This window comes from Pinus tabuliformis, chromosome 8 (genome assembly GCF_031772625.1).
Source record: "Pinus tabuliformis cultivar Carrire ecotype Pingquan chromosome 8, CPIR1, whole genome shotgun sequence".
NCBI classification, from domain to species: domain Eukaryota; kingdom Viridiplantae; phylum Streptophyta; class Pinopsida; order Pinales; family Pinaceae; genus Pinus; species Pinus tabuliformis.
In genome coordinates, this window is record NC_142294.1 from 468,237,033 (window position 1) to 468,262,755 (window position 25,723).

Here is a 25,723-nt window from a genome sequence, read left to right on the forward strand (position 1 = left end):
GAGGGAGGAACACCCATTATGAAACCAACGTTCAAAAGAGACATATTGCTTGTAAGCAAAGAGGCCCCTTGTATAACAAAAAACGACCTTCAAGGGGGATGAGTCACACATAGGGAAAGACACCCTTCACAATGAAGAAAGTGCAAAGGGACAATAGAAGACCCCTAATTTAAGAAGACTTCACATTAACAGTGATGGAACTACAAAAAAACTAGATCATCGTAGAGACGAGGTAGTAAGGATATGTAGTATATGGCTTCTCGAATAAGAATGATGCAGTGACAACTGGGGAAACCCTAGTCGTGGCAAGAGCTTAGCCTTTGCCTCTATCCCAAACCCACCCTCTCTTGGACTTCACCTAACACACTTATTACACTTTAAAAAATTTTAACCTCTAATAATGAAGATTTACTTCTTTTATTTTCAAAATGTCTATGTTTCTCACATATAGTGGAATAATCATTAAAGTAGAAGTCATTATAAAGACCTTCTACCCTTTATGAAGTCTACCAATCATGAAGTCACTCTCAAAGTAGGAGGTCATCTTCAAGACCTCTCACCATAAGGTATCATTGAAGTAATGGTCATCCTTTATAAAATCATTATTCAAATAAATATATGAATAATGCAATGTTGATATTTTCATTTTCACTTTTTTTTTTTCAAATATTTATTTATTTTTAAATTAAAATGAATTGGTAATTGTTTAAAATGATTTAAGTGAAATGTAGATTCAAATCCGATGAAAATTAATTGGTTTTTGTGGGTTTAGTCTCTATTAAATTTTAGGAAAAATCCAAAATGAAAACTAATTGAGAGTTACCGCATTCTATAAATACTCAAAAATGTGACAAAATCTAGAGAACATCTTACAACCCTAAAACAATTTAAAATGAAAACTACTTGAGAGTTACGACATTCTATAAATACTCAAAGATGTGACAAAATCTAGAGAACATCTTACAACCCTAAAACACTAATGCAAACGACATAGAAAATCTTTTTGAGCTTCTACAATTCATGGTGTGTAAGAATGTCCGTCCATCATCAAAGTTGAAATTTTACTCATATCAACCAAAATAAATTTAAAAAAATCTAAAAATAAAAAAAACAAATAACTATGCAAAATATTTAAATAATATTAACTCATAATTTTTTTACACATAATCAAATTAAATCTCTCAATTTATATTAAATCTAGATTATACTAATTAAAAATTTAAAACCAAACTAAAAATTTACAGCACTTACCTTTACCTCTCTACCATATGGTCAAACCCTCAAACCAAACTTCTCTCAAATTTACCCCGACCTAACAAAGACCACTTTAAGAAGTGGAATTCGAAGCCTGCCTTTTACACGTTGAGATAATTCCCCTAATTAAATTGTACACGTGGCCATTATCTACCCACCGATCATTCTTTAAATGCCCTCTTCGTTCTAACATTTTGCTTACGGGATATACGCGGGTCAGCTGTATCCATTCATTTGATCTCTGTTTCTGTGTATATAACCCTCGGCGATGTCGACACAGGGTCAGGTTATCACATGCAAAGGTAAGCACAAACCCTAGTGTCTAAGTTTGCAGCGCATTTTAGTTTAAAGTTACCACTATTGGACTGGATCCCCATATCTCTGCGATAATCCTATATTCTGTTATCTTTTACTTTGGAATTGTTTTCCATAATATCTCTGTGGATCGAGCTTGGTTTCGTCAAATGTAGTGCCGGGCGTTTCTATATTTATGAGAAATTTATTTATTCTGCTGCATTTTGTTGAAGTCAAGTATATTTTAGGAATCGGTTACTGTTCTCTGAAAATAGAAGTAGCCGCTTGTCCAAAGCTTCCATGCATTTTTGTCGAAATTTATTTCTGCTAACTGACGTTCTAATATTCTCATAAAATCAGAGCCGGCCGCTGTTGACAGTTTGTAATATGTATGCATTTCACGTCATTTGGTTTGTGGAGCTGAAATTTGCTTTTATTACAACCCTCTCTGTAGCTTATGCCAATTTTCTTCAAATTAATAAAGCTAGCTACTGTGAAAAATCAAAATGTTCTTATATGCATGCATTTAATATAGTTAAATTTAACGTGACCGGCTTAGGATCTCAATGGATATTTTGGGAAATTCTCCCCTTTTATCATGGGATGAACCACCGATATTTACATTGGGAGAAGCTTCGTAAACCCTCCTGCCTAGGTGGAAGTTATCACTTGTGTCACGTTTATAAACTCAAACTAAGAAAGTTATTCACGTCCTTAATCTTAAAAGAAGTTCACTATAAATTACTGCATTATATAAGAATTGACGTATATCCATTTTAATAATTACCGCATTATATACCCATTTTAATAATGAATCTTTGAATCTTTTATGCATTCAGAATTTGAGGACCTAAGTTTTTAAACTTCAGGTTTAAGATGGATCCATGTTAGTTTTTCTCAATGGAGGGTGGTTCAACTGGCAGCTATGATAGTAGCTGGTAACCTTGAGGGGCTTTGTCAGATTTGAACCCGTGACTTGTTGCTAGCCCTGCCTTGGGTGGATGGTTTGACTGATTGAGCTAATCGTTGGAAATGCATATATATGCTGGTTGCATACAGGCCATTTAAAACAAAAGTTACTAGGGTAGCCACCACAAACACAAGTTAAACAGTCATGTTTTCCATTAAAAATAAAGGCTTTAACAAAACGGATGTAGGTCCTTCCTACAATATAATCCATCACCTTACAGGTTAAAACTAGAGGCAATGACAGTCCAACGTTTAAGAGTGCCGAGCACAAGCACATATAAAAAAAATATCATGTTCCAATTGTTATGAGAACTGTTACCTCCCCAACTTGCACTTAATGATAAAATCCCTAGTCCACAAGGTGCAATCAGAGGGTGAACTACCAGGACAGTCTCTATTGTCACCTAAACAACGTATCCTCTCACTTTTGGTTGGCTCCCCTCCAACTCAAGGGGGTATACATAGCAATTAGGATTACTAAAGCGTTGGCAATTAAGCTCAATGGTTTTGTAAAGAAAGATCTATATCAAACCAATGTTTTTGTAGAATGGTAAAAGAACGATTGAGTGATTCAAAAGAGTATTCCCAATTGAACAAAGGCAAATGGAGTTAGGAGGTTATTCCAAGATGACAAGCTCAACAAAGGGTTAAGATTATAAGGGCTATAATATGGATGTGACAAGAAGAACTTAACATTGTTGAAAATGATTGTAAGGGAATACTACGAGAGCTTTAAAGTGCCACAATTTTTTTTCTTTTTGGCAATGACATGCATCTTACCATGGAGTATTAACCTAGCAGCTACTCATGTAGATGGAAGATGCAAGAGAATAATCCATATACAAACAACTAAAAGTTCAAAGTGGGGAGAAATTCTTCACACAAAACCCTTCTAGTATGATAATTGTATCCTTCACCGATGGACAATCAATAGCAATTACTAGCAACTCTACAATAGTATGCAACAATAGGAAACATTAGAACAATACCTACACCTTCATAGGAAAGAAACTCTTACACATCACATATGCTCCAAGAAAGATATATCTATTAAGCTTCATTTTCATCTACAAAAAATAAAAATATCTAATGTAAACCCTAGATCTAGGCAATGGAGGAATAAAGAAGTAATATCCATCACATAACATAGTCAACAATACGTTAAGAAGTGGTGGTCAAGCCACGTGTGCAATCTCCAACAAGAATCTCTATAAAAGATACGATGGCTCCATCAAAGAGGGCATAAAACATGGCATACTCCAATGTTTTCCATATAATCCTCCAAGAGAAGTTATCAATCAATAGATCCTTAAATTGCAAACAACAACCTCCAAATGGCATGCGATACTCGAAATGGTCCCTTGTGGGAGTTTTGAGAACAATGTAACTTGATCAATTTTTCTTGGAATTTATATTATGACTACAATTTGGAAATCTCATAGCCTGGCATTTGATGTTATTGCGTTGGTGTAATTTTGGACACTAGAGCAAAAGATAAATGCTCATGACGCTAGGACATTCTCAAAATATGCTATGAAACCCTTGATCTAGGGTTTGAAACCTCCTATATCTCCTCCAATGTGAAATATCCTCATAAATGGCATGCAAAAAAGTGCAATGATCAAGGAAAGCTCTCATAAAGTGGCACACATGGCATCATGGTTGAGACATCCCATCAACAAGCAATGAATGGCTTCTCCAAAAGATGGATGTCTTCCTACAATCATGAATAAGCGTGGATGAAAGCCCCATCAAGGTGGGACGCCCTTTGATATGAGTACAATAAACCTTTTTCAAGATGGATGTCTTCTCAAAATAGGGCATGGAACCATGAGTAACATCTTCAAGAGACATGTGTCATCTCCAAGGTGGATGTCCTCAACCACAATACAATTTTTTATGTTATAAGGCTACAAGAAAGGTGGATGTCCTCCTCCTCCTCAAGGGTTTGATTCAAGTCAAAACCCTAGATATAGCAAGCATGGGATCTCTAAGTGAAATGTCCCATCAAATAGGCATGGAAGAGTGTGCAAGGAGGCCTCAAATGGTGGACACCTTCCTTAAGTCAAGTGCCATGCAAGTGGATCCATGAAACAAGGTGTCAAGTACATGAAGAACAAATTGGAAGGTCAACTAAGTCCATGAAGAAGGGGGGCAGACCCTTATCAACAAATAAAATAGGATTATGCCTCGACATATGGGCCATAAATCACCAAGGCAGGGAATGCTACACTAATATACTCTCAAGAACATGCAAAGTGTTAGATCCAAGCTAAGTCACTTGACACGGGGACTCGGGATTCGTAGGATACGTGGATTCGAGTGTCGTTTTCGGACATGTTGACCCCCTGGAACAGGACATGTAGGATTCGTTATATATATATATTAGAAATTAGATATTTCTTACACAAATTTTCATTAATGATACAAATTCATTGATTTCAAACATAGATCTTCATCTAGATGTTAGTTTTACTATTTACAAAGTAAGTTAGTAACATGATAGCATGCATAGTACATACAATATTCAAATATTTGCATAAACCCTCACAAACCTCATAAACCCTCATAAACCCTCCCAAACCTCATAAACCTTCATAAACCCTCGTAAACCCTCACAAACCTCATAAACCCTCTCTCATAAACCCTCACAAACCTCATAAACCCTCACTCATAAACCCTCACAAACCTCATAAATCCTCACAAACCTCATAAACCTCATAAACCCTCACTCATAAACCCTCGCAAACCTCATAAACCCTCACAAACCTCATAAACCCTCCCTCATAAACCCTCACTTTTTTGGGATTTGAATCCCAAAATCGGGACACGAAGTGTCCTAATGGGACACGACCGGGATTCGATGGTGTCCTGTTAGGACACGTGGTGTTCCATTTTAGGATTCGAATTCCCATCGAATCGTGTCGGATTCGTGGGATTCAGACACGTGGCCTGTTTTGGATGAATCCGGTTTCATAGGACCCAAGCCAACCATTACCATTGAACTCATCATGAAAGGGGCACAACCTCATCAAGGATGTATGAAGTGCTTATATATGTTAGTTAAAGGAAGAGGTCACTCCACATAGGGCCATGATCCATTTCATAAGCAATCTATGTTTGAAAACATCCATAAGAGCTAGGGTGCTAGAGAAATGGGTCTCTAGCCGTGCTCATACCCACCCATCAAAGTAACAAACCATATGCAAAAGATGGGGGGTGTATGCCAAGCGCTCTATGCCGTGATGAAGGCATTCAAATGAAAATGCCAATACAATGTTGTCTTAGTCCAAATGTGCTAGCATGTTCTTCCTATAGAGTCACATATTAACATGTACCATCAACTATCCAATGATCATAGGGGCTCCATAACCGATTTTACTAGAATGAAAGGAAATCAATCAGCAACACAACCAAAGTATCAACATCATCAAGATATCCATAACTACATCACATAACCTCATAACCTAGGCCAAGTAGATAAATTTTGAAATCTCCATGAGATGGGGGGTGAATTCTGAAATGTGCTCATGAAGACGGCTAAGGACACCAAAAGAGGGGGGTGTATGCCAAGCACTCATTGCCGTGATGAAGGCATTCAAATGAAAATGCCAATACAATGTTGTCTTAGTCGAATTGTGCTAGTGTGTTTCTTCCCACAGAGTCACATATTAACATGTCCCATCAACTATCCAATGATCATAGGGGCTCCATAAACAAGTCTACTAGCACGAAAGGAAAGCAATCACCAACACAACCAAAGTATCAATATCTTCAAGATATTTATAACTACATCACCAATAACCTCATTGAGTGAAATCACAATCCTTGGGCCAGGTAGATAAATTTTAAAGTCTCCATGAGATGGGGGGCGAAATCTGAAATGTGTTCATGAAGATGGCTAAGGACACCAAAATCATGCGAAGAAGGGTATAGACCATCATAAGACTTCTTTATCCAAGCTTGGGTGGGACTAATGTAAACATCATTATGGTTGAAAATATCAGAAAACAATCCCTCATCATCCCCTATAACTTCATCAGCACTCTGAAGTAACAACGGCTCAGGGGGCTCTACAAACTTGCTCAAAAGAACATGGCTATCGTTCAAATAAAATGTATATGGAAAATATGAAACAACGTTCCAGCCTTAGAAAAAAATTTTAGTTGCAAATCCAGGGCTTGAAACCCTCTTTTTGATGGTTGAAATTTTATGCAATACAACTCAACTCAGAAATGTTTATTTCTCGATACAATTTCCAACATCAAAAACACATTTTCCAGCTTAAATTACATGCAAAAGATAAAATGAACTTGAAGAAAAAGTTGGCTGGAAATTTCTGCAATTCAAACCCTCATGTATGATATAATTTCACACAAACCTATCATGATAATTAACTGAAAAACCATGCACAATTTCACCAATACACAAGGAAGAATTGACTTTTTTTTTTTTGGGAAATTTAGCACCAAAAATCTGCTCCATATATGTTCAGAAAAATTTGCATTAAACCTCATGTGACATGGCTAAAAATGCTGAAACAAATCTTCTCTAGAAGTGAGTACACGGTAAATAAATTTGCATAAATATGCTCTACATGACACCCAAAATCTGCATTATGAATAGGAGCATATGGCTGGAAAAGATCATGCAAATTTTTCTGAATGCAATTCCACTATGTTAGGTTGCCTGAAAAGTTCAAAATCTGCAATTTCTTCATTGGACACATCATTACAAGTATCATAGATAGGGTCTCCATAATTTTTCAAACAATCCATATGCTTGCTAGGATTAAAAATCTGAAAAGTACTGTCTATAATACCTACTATGATAAAAAATCGGAAAACTTGAAAAGTGTAGTGACTATAACTTCATGCCTTAAGTTGCCCTTCTCTTCATCAAATGGAGAGGTAAATACATTTCCCAATTTATCATCATTCAAGGATTTGTCTACTAGATTATACCTCCCAAATCACCCATAAATAAATCATCAAACTTAGATTCTTGAGAGAGAAAGGCTATAGCTTACCAAACCTTTTTCTTCATGTGGAGGGTAAATGGATGCTTGAATGGTCTCATCATCTTCATCGAAACGTTCTTATAAATCTGAAATGTTATGCAAACTTGGCTCATGGGAGGAAGAATAAGAGGGATGGTCATCCTCATGTAACTCATCTTCAAGCTTTGATGGAGAAGGCTTATCATATTTTGCTTTGATATAATCACACAAGGAAACATAGGCATTGCTTCTCCTTTCTATTTTAACAAGATCACTTGAAGTGTTCTCATCTATGTTACCCAATTAACAAGCTTTTCTTCTATTTGTGGCTGAATATCAACAAGAACATGTGCATCTTTAATTTCCTCATAACCATAGATCCAATATTTCTGAAATTGCTTAATCAAATATGTAAATGACTTTATCTCTTTAGAGTTGAAATTGCAATATCATTCCCATGCACTTTCTCATTTAATGAATATGTTAACGATTCCATGAAGACTTCTTCATGAACAAGGTTGAAATCTATAACAAACTCTATGAAGGATGCAAGATGGCTTGAAGCCATCCAGGATTTCTTCAAAACTCAAATCTCATATTGAAGCTCACATGGATGTCTTGAAATGCATGAGAAATCCACGGGCTCAAAAGTTTTTTAAAAAATTGCTCATGCGCACTATCATAGCTTTTTCCATGCAAACCATTCTCTTGTTCCATCCCTTTTAGTCTAGATGTTCAAATATAAGAGACTAAATTTGGGAAATGTATTGATACATCATACCATACCAAAATGTGGAGTTGCCATGGTGAAGCTGTAAAGTGCCATGAAGGTGTTGCATATGCTCACCTCTACACACAAAGAGCCTTCAAAAATCTGCAAGAAACAAGGGCTTCGTCCCTTCTTGGACTCACCATGTGAGAAAGAGATATTAAAAAATAACACGTGCTGCATGTCATGAAACATAGTCTCAAATTTTCTAGGAAAATGGACCTTATCCCTTGTAATGATGCCAAAATGTTACCTCCCCAACTTGCACTTAATGATAGAGGCCGTAATCCACAAGGTACAACACAAGGGGAATTACCACGATGGTCACCACTATCACCCAAGCAACCTATCGTTTTACTTTTGGTTCTTCTTCTCAAACTCAAGGGGGGTGTCCCTAGCAATCAATATTACTAAAGTTATAGGAACGAAGCTCAAAGGTCTTGTGAATAAATAGCTTTGGCAAAACAATGCCTTTGTAGTTTAATGGTAAACAAATGGTGGATGGATTCAAGAGATTATTTTTGGGATTTAAGGGAAAGATGCTTTAAGATATAATATTTGTTTTTGTAATTCATTTTGCAAATAGAAAGACAACTCATCTTGCAAGCAGAAAGGAGGGTTTGGAGAGCAAAAGAGGAGATTGGTTGTGTTTGAGCCTAGGAGGAGGAAGATACAACTAGTTTTGCTTGAGCCTAGGAGGAGGAAGACACAATTTTCTTTTAGCATCACCATGTTTTTTGGAGTGGGGATTGATTTCCATCCACCATATATACGATTGTAGGTGCAACCCCCAATTTCCACTAATTTTTTTGTTGGTTATTTTTAGATTTTTCGCGGTGTTTCTTTTACTCGTTAGTTTTCCTTCATCTTGTTAGGGAGAGAATGTGGTTTGTTTGCCATCATCAATTTATTGCGGAGTGGGAGGGTTTCCCAGTTTCTCGCAGTTGGTAGGTATTTGTAGTTATGTTCACCTCTTATTTTTATTTTATTTTTAATTGGTTTTTACATAATTTCGATAGGTTTTCTATGTTTATTTCTCTTTTTCCTTAAATTTCTATTGGACTGTAGGAAATATGCCTTTTATGTATCATTTTGCTTTGTATTTTTTTATACAAGTTTTTTTCATTTTGATTATGAAAATGTTGATTTTATTTATTCTATTTTCAATTTTTTTGTGCCCTAGGTTTAATCATTAATTAAAGACTACAATGTTGAGAAATTTGAACCCTATGTGGGAATATGGTGAACTTAAGGGGAGGTTCAACAGACAAGCTTTGAATTGCAAGTTGTGTGGGAAGCATATGGCAGGGGGAATCTCCTTGTTGGACCTCCACCATGCACAAATCCGGGGCATGATGTAGAATTTTGCCCGTAAGCAAGTCCTGAAATCATTCATATGGCCACCAAAGCATTGGAATATAAGGATGTAGCCAAAGAGAATAGGGAAGCTATCAAAATTCAAGTTGCAAGGGGAGTGGTTCTTCAACATTACCTTCCATAGTGGTTGGCCCCTCGTCGTCCTCATCTTTTTTGTTCCTAAAACCACTATTGGTATACAAACTTCGATTAAAGTGGTTCTTAAAAGAAAGGAGAAGGAAGAAGCTGACAAGCTGGAGGGTAGGTGGTTTCCTTTCAACATTGCCAAGAACAATCCATTCTACCAACCTATTTTTGATGCTATTGCTATTGGTGGCCTAGGGTACAAAAGCTCTTCTTATGATGAGTTGAGAGGGCCTGTTCTTTAAAATGTGAACGTTGATTGCATTATTAGATTGGAGGGGTTTAAGGCATCATGAGAACACACTGGATGATTTGTGATGTAAGATGGCTGGACTAATCAGAAGGGTAGAACCCATCTTAACTTGTTATTTTCCCAAGGAGACAATGTTCATTAAATCTGTTGATGCATCTACACATTAAAGATGCACAATTATTATGTGAGTTGTTGGACTTGTTCATTCAGGAGGTAGGTCCGCAAAATGTTGTCCAAGTAATAGCAGACAATGCTGCAATTTATGACGTTGGTGGCAAGTTACTGATGGAGAGGCATCCTACCTTATTTTGGACACTTTGAGCTACACATTGTTTTGATTTGATGTAACATGATATAGAGAAAATTCCTTATATCAAGCATATTGTTGAATCATTCAAGAGCATAATAAAATTCATATATAATCATGTATTTGTGCTTAGCTTGATGACAAGGTTCATCGATAAGAAGGACTTGGTGCATCCTGCCATTACACGGTTTGCCACTAGCTTCATATCTCTTCAGTCTCTCTTGACTTCTATGTGGGATGAGAAGAGAATGTTCCTTTTATAGGAGTGGTGTGTTTTATGTTATAGTCATAAATTGAAGAGGGGGCATATGTAGGCTAGTTTCTTATCATGAGAGTTTTTGGGTGGAAGTGGAGGAGGTGTGTGCCGTTATTGGACCCTTGGTAAATGTTTTTTGGTTGTTTGAAGGAGACAAGCCTGCAATGGGCTACTTGTATGAGGCCATGCATAGGGCCAAAGAAGCCATCCATACCTATTATGAGGATAAGGGAGATGATGAGTTTGAGAAACAACTGTTGATATGGAGAGTGATTGGCGAGCAATGGAACAATACACTCCATTGCCACATTCATGTTGCAAGGATCTATCTCAACCTCACATTCTTTACACTCGTGGTTTTAGATTCAATGTTGAGGCGATGGATGGATTCCTCACTTTTGTTCAGAGGATGGTGCCATCTCCACAAGAACGCGCAAAGATTTTTAAAGAAATGGAAATATATAAGATGGCAAGTGGAACTTGTGGCTTTGACATGGCTATCTAGGATAAGAAGAACAAAATGCTAGATAAGCTTTTGTTTCAAATTTCATTCTCTTCATACTTGATCTCATTTTTCATGTTTCAAGTTTCAAATTTCAATGTTTTTTCATATGTTTCTCTTATTTGTTATAGATGCTTAGTGGACAAGCTATGGTGCAAGAGTACCCATTCTCCAAAAGCTTGCCATTCGGGTGTTTAGCCAAACATGTAGCTCCTTTGGATGTGAGTGCAACTAGAGTGTTTATGAAAAAATATACACCAAGAATTTTAAATTAAAATTTGAATTCATTTAAATTATAATTTATTATTTTATGCCCCACTACTTTCTAATTATATTATAATTATTACTTTATAATTTATGACCCTCATATAGGATGGATCCCTAGTGCCTTAATAACATGTTTTGCTTCTACTATAATTTTTGATTGTGGTTGAGGCAACTTCAGAGAACACTTGACATGGGTGCCTTCTCATTTGATGGAACTGACATCATTGCTGCATGGAGGGTTGAGACCAAGAGGCTTGTCATGGAATTAGTCACTAATTAGTTAGAGGATGAGGCATTAGAGGAGGTAGCAAGGGGGAGAGGGCTAGAGGAGGAGAAAGTGTGTTGAATTTTTCTTGTAGCTCATATTTGGTCTATGTCTAAACTAGAGCATAGACACATTGAAGATACACAACATTAACATGTTGTCGCACAAAGTGTCCAGGCACCTCGACAACGCTCAAAGTAAGGGCTACCACTCTAATCCTTACTCGCTCCTTTTAGACTCTCTCCTAGACAAGTCAAGGGGGTAGTCCCTAGGGGTAAATGAATGAAGGAAACCTGTGGAACACAGGCTCTAGGAGACTTAAGGACGAATAGCTTAATGAAAATGAGACGAGTTCTGATTAACTGAGATGAATAAGACACAACCACAAGATAGAAATGATTTTTAGACTAGTGCCTTAGATGTTCAATTAACCACAGGCCTACTTGAAGAAACACAATAAGCTATTTAGAAGAAACAACGATCTTAACATGCAAAATAGTATAACAATTAAATTCCGAAAGATCTAAATACCATGAAGAACCATGAAATTCAAATGCTAAGCAATTCACAATCCTAGAATTTAAATGATTTTTCTTTAATGACCCAGAAAAATTTATCGTTCTCTTATAATCAATCTTCAGAGGCGATTTAAAAGATTATTAAGCGTGTTTGACTATAGAGAAATGAAAATATCAATACCACACAATTTTCCTTTTAAATTTTACCTTTAACACAAAAAAGACACCAAGAAGGTACTTTAGATTAACAATTCAATTATTCCTTAAGCAATTTTTAATGTGCTAAGCTTATGAAGCAAATTCAATGTGGTAAATGAAGAAATTAAATTTTTAATGTGACAAAAGTAAAAAAATCAAAAGGGTTAATAAATCAAATTTTTAATGGGCCATAGGCCACATAAAAAATTAATTTTTTTAAATGTGAAAGCGCAAAATCTTTTGATTTCAATGTCACATAAAAATGATTTTTTATTATTATTAGTTTTTATTGTATCTCAAGCAAAATCCAAATTTCAAGAAACAAACCTCAAAAAACCCATTTGTAACAGACTCTCACAAACTACCCATTTCTGCAACACAAGTATAATCCAATAGATCAAGCAATTTGTAATAAAATAATCTAACCAAATAGTTAGGATTATTCCCAAATTACTTTTACATAGACTCGATCTAGAACACCAGGACTTGCCTAAGGTCCTAGCGACAAATTTCATTCCAGCTTTGGGGTAAGACTGGAGGGAAAAACTCTGCTGATCATCCGAAAATGAATCGGTGAGACGAAAAACCTCCTAGAATGGAGATCGTCACTAGAAAGGCAGGTTTACCTAGGTCATTACATACATGACATGGGTCTGCTGAGATTATTTACATTATACACATGCATAATGTGTTTACATAACATCTTGGAAGTCAGGTTGATGATGATAGCTGGATGACACAGACACATCGATCAGGCGCTATCCCTTTTGTGAAAAAAGGGGTGTACAACTATGGGTCGTTGACACGTAGTGGTCAACATCTGACTCTACTTGGGGACACGTTGCATTGAAGAAATGTGAGAATCCAGAATCTGCATCCAAGCAACACACACAATTACATAAGTAGCGTCCATCCAAATATCATCATATAACATTAAGCACATGAAATAAAAGCTCATCAATAATTTTATTAACATGAAAAGTAAATCTAATCCTAAAACATAAATGAAATGCTGAAATGACAAAGTGTAGGGTTAGAAATACAATACAAAGGATGCCCCATGGCATCAAATGTGTTCAATATAGTGCATACTGAGCATTTGCCTGCTTTCTGGCAAATCTGTGGGTTGTTTTTCGGATGTGCCATGCCCGATCCTGCATATTGTAGGACTTTGTCTTATCCGAAAATCGAGCTGCTCTCGGCCATCAGATGCATCAAATTGCTTCCTTCTGCTTTTTTGTTTTTTGCTCTTTTTTGGGTAGGCTGTGATGCCAACAATGAGATCACCATAGATTTCCTGTCTTGATATTGAAGATGTTTGGACGAAAGATTTGAAAAATCTGAAGTATGCCCAATCTTATTCTGAATATACTTTGTTAATGGTGATACATAAGCTCGGTCTTCCTTAACCAAAGTCGACTTGTCCTTAATGGGAAAGGTAACCTCCTTGTGATGAGATGGGAAATGCTTTGGTGGACCAGGAGATCTGTGAGTCGTGACAAACTCTTTGTGCTTTGGTCTGACTTGAAATCTCAGAACTTGTGCGTTTTTCATCATTTGCAGCTTATCCTAAAGTGTGGTCTTTTCGATTCTGATGGCATCAATCTAGTTAGAGTGTTCAACCTTCATAGCATTGATTTCCTTGGCATGGCTTTCCTCCATGGCTAACAATCTGTTCTAAAGAGAAATCTGAGCAGCTTCCATGTAGCTTCCATGTACTTCATCATTGTATTATGATTTACTTGAATAATACTCATTTCTTTCTCATGATGACTCTGCATGTCAGTCCTCATAGCGTCCATATTCTGAGCACACTTTTCTACTACGGTGGCTTTGTGATTGGAGTGTTTAATTTTCATGATTTCCATCTCCTCATCACGTTTTTCCAACTGGGTGTACAAAGTTCTCATATCCTTGGTGTAATCAACTATCATTTTTTCTTGATTAAGCTCCATATTTTTTACCAGTTGAGTTTGACTGAACTGCATGTCTTTAACCAACTGCTTTAGTTCTTTTATAAGATGCTTATCATTTTCCCTTTCATTGTTGACACTGATTTGACAACTTGTTCCTGCTTTTCCACTATCATGGATTCGTCTTGCAACAATACAAGTGGATTCATCACGAGAAGATTCACAATACCTACAATATGGCACATTTTGATATGGAGAATTGTCGTGAAATCTTTCGTTGACAGTTGGGATTCTTTACAAGATCACTTTCATCCTTTTGCATAGTACTAGGAGCACAATGTGAGCCACCTTGATCTCCATATCTATCTTTAAAAGCATCGATGATGTCTTGTAAAGAAGCGAAAGAATCCTCGGGACAATTATGAAACCAATTCACAAAGCATCACCTGCTAAAGAAAAGGCAAATAGATGCATCTTGACATTTTCATGTTTATATTGTGAAGAAAGACAATATCTGATTATTATATGAGTAACCTTAGAGAGATGCTTTCTAGTAGTGGCTGAATCACCACTTGAGAACAAAGGCAATATATGAATGGCCTCTTCCGGCATATCATGAAGAATGTTAGTAAAATGACACGGGGCAAACAAATCATCCATGATGACTTGCTTAAAGGGATAAGGAGGGACCAAATGGATGTTAGAGAGAGACCCTTGCTTAAGAAAAGGAAGAGATCCCCAAGAAGTGAGCTTTTAGCAAAAATTCTTGTAAGAAATGAAAAAAGTGGAGTCGCCACTGGAGCATGAATCTAGCTTTTAAGATTCAAAAAGAAAAAATTGAAAGGTTAGTCAAGAAGAAGCAGATGGATATTAGGGAAGGTTTCTTGTATGGGAGATAATGGATGAATAAGTGGAGTCGCCACCCAAATAGGAAACCAACCGAATTGTCCAGGTGCTAAAAGAGAAAATGAAAGGATTAATGAGATGACGAAAGATAAGGCGATGAAAAGATGAAGAGATCAAATGGTGCCAGGAAATGTTATACCGCTTGACTCGCTAATGAATGGCGGAAAAAATAAGATGATTAGAAAAATGTCGTGAGGATCAAGGACAGAAAGCGCCAAAAAATGTTGGCATTGTTGGTGAAAATGGAAGAGGAAAGATGAATGAAGATAAAATGTCGTTGAAGCGCCGAGAATAAAATGTCCCCAGCAATGACGCCAAAAAATGTTGTCGCACAAAGTGTTTAAGCACCACGACAACGCTCAAAGTAAGGGCTGTCACTCTAATCCTTACTCACTCCGTTTAGACTCTCTCCTAGACGAGTCAAGAGGGGTAGTCCGTAGGGGTAAATGAATGAAGGAAACTTGTGGAACACACGCTCTAAGAGACTTAAGTCTGAATAACTTAATGAAAATGAGACGAGTTCTGATTAATTGAGATGAATAAGACACAACCACAAGATAGAAATGATTTTTAGACCAGTGCCTTAGATGTTCAATTAACCACGAACCTACTTGAAGAAGCACAATCAAGCTATTCAAAAGAAACAACGATCTTAACATACAAAATAATATAGCAATTAAATTCCTAAAGATCCAAATACCATGAAGAACCATGAAATTCAAATGCTAAGCAATTCAAAATCCTAGAATTTAAATGATTTTTCTTTAATGACTCAGAAAAATTATCGTTCTTCTATAGTCAATCTTTAGAGGCGATTTAAAAGATTATTAAGCGTGTTTGACTATAGAGAAATGAAAATATCAATACCACACAATTTTCCTTTAAATTTTACCTTTAACACAAAAAGGACACCAAGAAGGAACTTTAGATTAACAATTTAATTATTCCTTAGGCAATTTTTAATGTGCTAAGCTTATGAAGCAAATTTAATGTAGTAAATGAAGAAATTAAATTTTCAATGTGACAAAAGGGTTAATAAATCAAAATTTTAATGGGCCATAGGCCACATAAAAAAATTAAATTTTTTAAATGTGAAAGTGCAAATTCTTTTGATTTCAAAGTCACATAAAAAAGTCACATAAAAATGATTTTTTTTTTTTTAGTTTTTATTATATCTCAAGCAAAATCCAAATGTCACAAAAAGAATTCAAAATAAAAAAGGAAAAGTAAAACAAAATGAAATTCAAAATAAAAAAGAAAATCAGAGTAAAAAAAGTTAAAATCAATTTTTTTTGAGTTAATATTTAAAAAAAGTAAAAAAAAAATGAAAGCAAATCTAAAAGAAAAAATCGAATTATTAGAAATGAAACCCTAAACTAAATTTAAGACAAAGGATAAAGTTAAAAAAAAGAACAGAGGAAATCAAATGTTTGCTTTGCCGGTCGACGACGACAAAGGATGGAGAGGAGTTCGAGCGACGATGGGGAGAAATGCAGGTCGAGGGAGCTATGATGGATGCATGTTTGCAGGAAGGGAGGAGCGATGGCTTTAGAGGAAGGAGATATGGAGCCGTTGGAGGGCGAGCAACAAAGGGAGATGGAGAATCGAGGGAAAGGAGACAGTGACGGATGCGGGAACGCAAGTGAAGAAGATTTGAAAGGCAGTGAGCGAGTGTATGGCAGGCGGGAGAAATGGAAGAAGCTGTGGATTTAATGAGAGAAGCCGCAGACAAAGGTGGTCGACAAGGAGCAGCTGCAGGCAACGGAAAAACGAGTTCGAAGAAAACCGGGTTTGAAGGGTAACGATGGAATAGAGGAGGGATTTGCAGTGACAAGAGGGTTTCGGCAACGAAAATTTCGAAATTTGCATTGAGAGGAAAGTAAAAACACAGTAGAGAAGAGGTCTCAATAAGGCAACAGATTGAAAAATATGGTGGCCCAGGAAACCCTTAAACAATTTCCAGAAATTTATGTTAAACCACTGTACTTTTGCTTCAAATTTGCTTTCAAGAAAAACTCATGAAATCCCTAGATCTAAAATTTTAAAATCCTCAAACTGTTAAAAAAGAAGTAAAATTTGAATAATGCTCTTGCAATATGATATTGAGGCTAGATCTTACCCTCCAGGGCCTAGATCTAGCTTCAAATAAAAATTCTCCTTTAGATCTACAACTGTACGACAAAAAGAAAATACCCAAACGATATATATAATGATGAAATTAAAAACCCCAAAAACCCAGTTAGATAATTACAATAATTACAAACCGAAGGCTCTAATAAGCTAGATCTATCATTGTGCTGCACATTTTTTGTTTGTTAAATTTTAAAAGGAAGTGCCAGCTCGAAACCCTCATGCATCACAAAAAAAAATTCTTATTATATCTCCAGAGTTTATTTAGTTGGGCTCTTCAGAAAACATAGATCGGAGTTGGCTTGTCCAACTGAAAACTTCCCCTAACGCTTGATGATCTAATTGAAGATTTCGCTGCAAAACTCGATCTAGCCATTAAAAATAGAGCGAGAAAGTAATAATAGAACTTAGACAAATAGAGATCCCTGTTATTATGTTCAAAATTTAAATTATTATTCAAATCCTAGCAATTGAGCAAGATACCTGTACTCAAATCACTCTTCAAAAGCTATCATTGATGGCTTTAGAAAAAAATATGCATGAAATAAAACATCTTACATACTAAGTCACCACGTTTGTATACTGGCACAAATCGCATATGCTCATCAGCATATACTATATGTAATTTTTCACCATATAATGAAAGATTACGATTTTTCCGGTGGAAAAAAAAAGTCACCACGTTTGTGTTCGTGTTTGAGTTCGGCGACCTTGAAATTCGAATAAAGTTCGGCACCTAAAATTTTGTTGATAAAGTTTGACATATAGAAATTTGAAAATATATATATATATATATATATATATATATATATATAAATCAATTTAAAGTCAAATTTCAAAGTCCATAATGCACATTGCAAACACATAGGATTATTGCTCAAACATTTAAATCATTTCTACATAATTTTATAAACCATGAAAGCGAGTGTCAATAAAGAACCAACTTCAATACATAGTAAACAAGGTGAGAAATTCATCATAGACATTGGCACCCATATCAAATTCAACAAAACTATGGGCCATGTCAGATTTCATATATTGAAAAAAATTCGATAAATGAGTATTCAAAATATATAAACTCGAAAATTTAAAGTAGCTTGGTAGTTTAGAAAATTGTTGATGCAAAAAGTAAACTAGAAGTCTAAAATAGGAACACAAGTTTTATTCTCGATGTTCCTGTGGCCCACTTGTTATATCAAAAAGTTGTATATCATCAAGAGTAGTAGGAGCTGTGAATCCGCTAGATGCTTCAACATCAGATTCATCACTCATTTCCCTGTCAATGTCATGATCAATGTAAAAATCAACTTGATCCCTTGATCTATTTGGAATAGGATCGATCCATGGAGTAGAGGAATTGGATGACTCTTTAGCCACATTTTCAAAGCCAACTGCAAGTTATTATGAACATAAACAAGATCTTCTAATCTTCCAGATAACAATCTATTTATTTTCTTGGAATGAATGTGGTCAAAGGAACTCCAATTCCTTTCACATGCTGATGCACTTGATCCCTGACTTAAGATATGAATTGCAAAATTTTACAATTCTGGTGCCCTTGAACCATAAAATTCCCACCATACCGTTGGATCACTTATGCTCCTATCATACTTTGCTGATTGTGTTCCAAATAACCCTTCTTCTAACTTGTATGCCCTTAACTGACATGTGACCAAACCTGCAATTACTGGATCTGGATTTAGCTTCTCAATAGCCTAGATAAGTCCATTCATGACTTCTTCATCTCTATGTCTTGATAACCCAAACAATCTAGGGTCCAAATAGCATGCTGCTGCATGTAATGGACTATGCATCATCTTCCATCTTTGATCAATTAAATCCCATATCTCCTGGTAATCAACTTCCACATTATTAAAAGCACTTGCAATGGCCTCTTTGCAACGATCAATGCTTTCATAAACAAAACCCATACAAGGTTTGTCACCATCAACCATGTGGAGCGCATTAACAATTGGGCCACATATTTTTAAAACCTTGTTTGCATTTTCCCAAAAGCCATTATTGAGCACTATTTGTTCAACATTTTTCCCCTTAGTTTCTTTTGAAAGGGGAGATCTCTCCCACTCAATATTGCAGAAAACAACTCTTAGGCTTGCTTTTTCCTCAACAACTCTTTTAAGAGTAATATAAAAAGTGGTAAACCTTGTATCACAAGGCCTCAACAACTCTTTTGATGCATTCTTCTTATATATGCTCAAAGTGAGACGATGGTTGATGATGAAGTTTGCAATTGTTTTGTTTCTTCGGATTGTCTCATTGACCCAAGGAAATTTGGCTAAATCATGCAACATTAAATCTAAGCAGTGAGTTGCACAAGGGGTCCAAGAAATGTGATTATACTTTTCCATAATCATCTTCCCTGCACCAACACAATTTGATGCATTATCTGTAATAATATGGACCACATTTTTCTCCCCAACCTCTTGAATTGTTTCATCCAAAATTCCAAAAATAAATTTTGATGTCTTAACTCAATTCATTGCATTAACTGCCTTCAAGAAAAGTACCCCTTGAGGACTATAAACAAGCACATTGATCAATGGGCGATGACACAAATTTGACCAACCATCACTCAAAATCGTGCATTCTGTATGCTTCCAAGACTCTTTAATCTGAACCAACTTTTTTGTCACTCTGTCTCTTGTTTTCTTTAGCAAAGTGGTCCTTAAAGCTTCAGATCTGGGAGGAACATAGCCCTTCCCAAAATCAATGGCCTTTTTAATTACATTTTTAAAATATGGACTCCTCGCCACATTAAAGGGAATTGCACATGCATAAAAGAATTCTGCAACAACATCATCGACTTCTTGTCTAATTACATTTTTAAAATATGGACGACTCACCACATTAAAAGGAATTGCACATGCATAAAAGAATTCTGCAACAACATCATCAACTTCTTGTCTCTCCACAGGTTTCCAGAATTGATTTAATGTTTTGGTTCCACCTGTTTTTACTTGAGTAGAACTTGATCCACCAATGGTTGAGATTGAATTAATGGTGTTGGAGGAAGACATGGCAATCTCCCTCTCAATTCACTGCCTCTTATTTTCCCTTTTCTCCTTTTCCATCTTTGAAGCAAAATAGTCTTTCTCCACTACGGTTTTTTGTTCATCAGAGATCTTAGTGCAGCCTTCAACACCACCTCCACTTCCATTGCTAATACTGAGAAGGTGATCCACTGCTCTAGTTAAAGAGCCAGTGAATTGATGTCCACATAGCTGACAAAAGATTTTCCCCCTCTTTTTTGACAAAATTCCATGCTACAATAGTTGATTTTGGGGGTGCCATTGAAATTTGAAGGTTTTGATTGTTGAAGACTGAGGTGAAGGCTTGAAGATTTTGGGGGTGCCATTGAAATTTGAAGGTTTTGATTGTTGAAGACTGAGATGAAGGCTTGAACCCTAAAATATTTGTTTGTTTGTTTTTAATTTGCAGAATGAAACTATAATTTATAAAATAAATTTAAACAATCTAGATCACTCAGGCTGAAGCCTGAGAGTCTAGACACTATATTAAAAAAAACTACTAAATTGTGTATATTAACTTATTAAGTTTTAAGTGATAAAAAAATGTGCATTTTAATTTTTGACTTACTTGGAGTCTGGACAGTGCGGCTTGCTGAGCTTGTGACGCTGAGAACCTTCAACCGAGCAAGAGAGTGACTATGCAGTCACGTTGCACGCAGTGTGAGTCTAGAGCGATGATCGACCGGTTGGGCGAGAGTTTGGATAGTGGAGTCGACGTCGGTGACTGGACAGTGGAGACCAGAGTTGGGAGACGGGACGCCGCAGGAGATTGGAGTCTGGAGACGATGTAGGCATAACGTGCACGATGCTGCGTAGACTGTATTCTGTAGTGGCAGTGTTGTCGTCAGCCGGTATGCTGCAACTTGCTGTGCTCACTGTTGTGTATGTGATTTGTGAATGAACACAAAAAGCACATTGCTGCCCGTGACATACATAAATTGGGTGATTTTTTATTTTATTTTTATTTTTTAATTTTTAAATGATGGCCAACGAAACCCTAAGTTACTTAACTGGGCCTGCATAAAATTCAAAATTTTAAACCGAATAAAATCTAATTAAAACGAATTTCAAGGCGATTTTTGTTTATATATATATATATTATTTTTTTTTCGGCGATCAAGTTCGGGTTCAGCGTTCGGGTTCGTGTTCGACATTTTATTCCGCGAACACATTCGAACAAATTCGATTTTGCTTGAGGTTCAGTGGATTTTGAATCCCTAGGATTAAATTCGCCGAAACCGGTGACTTAGCTTACAACATTTCCAAGAAGAGTAACACCAACAAAATTTAACCCAAAGTCTTTCTTTATTATCTAGAAAAAGATTACACAAGAGCTTCTTGCTTAAAGATTGGATAGATCAGATAGATCGACTGACAATGACCTCCTATTTAAAGATAAATTTTCCAACGGCTAGTTCGAGTGATCCTTATCAAAGTAATCTCGACTGTTGATGAAGATCAAAATTTCCTTTAATCTCATCAGTCGAAATAATTTATTTTTCAGAAAAATCGAATTTCTCATTTAAATGCATTTTAATTAACTCAAAAATAGAATTTTTGAGTTAATTTCTCCAAAAAAAATTGACTTTGACTTAATCCCTAGGGATCAAAGATTTAAAATTTATCAAAATAATTAATTTACCTTAGTCTTGGGATTTCTTAAATTTTTTTTTTTTAGTATCGACGAATTTTTGCCTTTGAAGAATTTAAATTTACATAGGACTTAAAATTAATTAAATTTCTGGCTTAGGATTTTAATTAATTTTGGGCGAGAAAATTTAATTAATTAACTTATGAGGGGATAAATTATTTTTCCAACCCTCAAATGTTTAGCCATGGCTTTCTAATTATGAGGGACTATGCACTAGACATTTTACATCATGATTTACATATTTTTTACATCGCAAGGGGGAAAACCCATTTGTAACAGACCCTCACAGACTACCCATTTCTTCGACACAAGTATAATCCAATAGACCAAACAATTTGTAATAAAATAATCTAACCAAATAGCTAGGATTATTCCCAAATTGCTTTTACATAGACTCGATCTAGAACACTGAGACTTGCTTAAGATCCTAGCGACAAAATCCATTTCAGCTTTGGGGTAAGACTGGAGGGAAAAACTCTGTCGATCATCCGAAAATGAATCAGTGAGATGAAAAACCTCCTAGAATGGAGATTGTCACTAGAAAGGTAGGTTACCCAGGTCGTTACATACATGACATGACTTTGCTAAGATTACTTACATTATACACATGCACACTGGGTTTACATAACACCTTGGAAGTTAGGTTGATGATGATAGCTGGACGACATAGACACATCGATCAGATGCTCTCCCTTTTGCGAAAGGGGGTGTACTGCTATGGGTCATGACATGTAGTGGTCAACACAACACTTTGCACAATGAGAATTTAACAACAACGAAATCAATTAAGTACACATACTTATATGGCCCAAATCTTGGCCTTTATTAGTCCATTAATAAAAGAATCATCAGGGCTCTTGTACTAGGGATCATGGCCCTTTAGATCTTTGATACAACTAGTATATGTATATACAAAACTTAGGGCTTGAGATCTATTTCATCAGATCTACAATTTGCCCAATTTTTTTTTCAAATGCATACCTAAGCTAGTGCCTTCAACTCAAGGTCCTTGGATTGTTGCTAGCCTTAGCAACTAGTCCTTCTGCAACCACGCTACAACTTCTCGAGTTGCTAGATCTGCTTCTTCAGATCACATATCCGTCTTTCTTCTTGTAGATCTGACCTTCTAGCACTTAGATCTGACTTTCTTCTCGCTAATATTCCCTTCCAACACTCAAATATGATTTTCTTCTTGGAGATTTGACCTTCCAACACTAAAATCTGACTTTCTTCTTGTAGATCTGACCTTCAAGTACAGTGGCTAGATCCTGCTACTCAGCCTCCTCCCTTTTGGTAGCAGCTCCTTTAGTTGGCCAAATGGAGAAACTCAGCCTCCTTGCTATTGCAACTCCTCTAAGGCAGATTTGTAGCTAGGTTCTTTCTTCTCCACTTGTGTGTATAGGCCTTTTGTTTAGCCTCATATTTATAGTTTTCCTTTAGGTTATTTGGGGAACCCTTGGTCCTTTAAGGTTTTTCCCACTCAACCCTTTAACCATAAATTATAATAAACAATTAATTGATTTGGGTCCAAACCCACAACTTTGGGTCAAAACCCCAACCACTTGGGTAACTTGCCCAACCAACTCACTTTTGGTGGGTTTCCTTCTCTCGGAAATACCTTTCGAGTTATCCAAATTCCAACACTCCCTCTTAGTGAGGAAGGTATTTCCTTCACACTTTGAAATCTCCAGCTCCATGACTTTCCTTGTGTACCCATGACTGTCCTCACACATGCCACATCTTCTTTTGTACTTGGCCAAGCGTTATCTTGCACGGTGCATGACTGTCCTCGCATGCAACATGACTTTTCCTTGAACCACCATGAGTGTTCTCGGCGCTCGCGTGGTTTGTGATTTTCCTTGCATGGGTTGAAAACTCCTCTCTCTTTAACTTGAAGATTCAAGCTTTCACTGAGCGACTGAAATTCCTTTGCAATCTCCCTTTGAAGCTAGACTCCCTCTAAGCCTACATAACCTTCACTAGCTCACTTTGCTACCCTATGCACACTTTGATCCATGTGCTCTTCAAAGTAGCTCTGATACCATGCTGAATTTTCCTTGTACCCTAGATTTGGTCTATGTCTAAACTAGAGCATAGATACTCTGAATATACAAAACATTAACAACACATTGCACAACAAAAATGTAACAACAATGAAATCAATTAAGTACATAGATTGATATGGCCCAAATATCGACCTTTATTAGTCCATCAATAAAAGAATCATTAGGGATCTCATACTAGGTATCATGGCCCCTTAGATCTCTGATACAACTAGTATACATGGCATACCAAACTTAGAGCTTGAGATCTATTCCATCAAATCTACAATCTGCCCAAAAAACATCAAATGCATACCTTGAGCTAGTGCCTTTAGTTCAAGGTCCTTGGATTGTTGTTTTCCTTGGCAACCGGTCCTTCTACAACCACGACTACAACTTCTCGGTTTGCTAGATGTGCTTCTTTAGATCACGAATTTGACTTCCTTCTTGTAGATTTGATCTTCCAACACTCAAATCTGACTTTCTTCTTGCAGATTTGACCTTTTAATACTCAGACTTGACTTTCTTCATGCAAATTTGACCTTCCAACACTTTCTTGTGACTTATGACCTGTGAGGCCATCTGTGAAGGAAGAGACCTTTGAGAAATTATAAACTAAAGTGTGAGACTCAGATTAGTGCCATCTTCATTCATTTTATTCTTATACACCCACTTGGTACCTATGACATTCTTATCCTTTGGACAATGCACTAGCTCCCATGTTCCATTCTTTCCAATTGATACATCTCTTCTTCCATTTCTTTTATCTAGGGAGGATCCTTACTTGCTTGAGTGAAATATTTTGGTTCTATTGTGGATAAGAATTTGTGCCATGCTAATCTCTTTGACCAAGCAAAATAACAAACATAAGGAGTGCACCCTAAACTCTAGAGATATGAGCTAAGGTTTTTGTAACTTCAACAAATAATAAAGTAATCCCAAAGAAGAGTGTGCCCTAGTGAAGTATGCTAGGTTTGTTGGAGCCACGAATAATCATAGTCAAACCATGAGCTGGTTTCCAAAACCATGTCTTGTTTTGACAAAACTATGAGCACTATAGGAGGGTGCCTTAGGGAAGTGTGCAAGGGTAGTTACACTTGTCATCAATAAATCATGTAATATTCCTTCATATGCCAAATCATCACACCCTATAGAAGGATGCACACTCTAGAGAAGTGTGCCCACTTTTTCAAGCCATAAAATAATTTTATAGTGCATGCATGCCTAGCCTCCTAGGAAATAGGGTGCTTAAAGGAGAATCATGGTTTACCCCAAAATAACCCTTTTCCAAGTGTCAAATGAGTCAATTTAGCTAGGGGACTCCAATACTAGGCCTCCATTTGGTCAAAACAATGTGAAACTTCCCCCAAATCATCCTTAGCATATGTGTACAAGGCTAGCGCTCCATTGAGGATGTTAAACATGACATGAGAAAGTGGTACATGTGTGCAAAACACCAATTTCTCCTAGGACACTCACTTTATAAGGGCTCCGATCATATTAAATACATCAGAAACCACACTGGAACCATGTGAAGGACACATATGCTAGGCACCCTCAAGGAGAATAAAGTCATACATTCAAATGTGCAAACCAGAAGTAATATGCCATCCAATCTCCTAGGGCACTCCACCACCATCATCATAATTAAACCTTCGGAAAACCATGGCAAAACACTTG

At 36.4% G+C, this 25,723-nt stretch overlaps 1 protein-coding gene across 1 annotated transcript in view; it reads left to right on the top strand.

The window, feature by feature from the left end:
• The first annotated feature begins 1,399 nt into the window (after positions 1 to 1,399).
• Positions 1,400 to 25,723, top strand: part of LOC149236085 (alcohol dehydrogenase class-3) — a 52,343-nt gene continuing 28,019 nt past the window's right edge. The window contains exon 1 of the mRNA XM_089372310.1: positions 1,400 to 1,556. Within this exon, the coding sequence (XP_089228436.1) occupies positions 1,523 to 1,556 (34 nt within the window). The 5' untranslated portion in view covers positions 1,400 to 1,522. The remainder of the gene's footprint in view (positions 1,557 to 25,723) is intronic.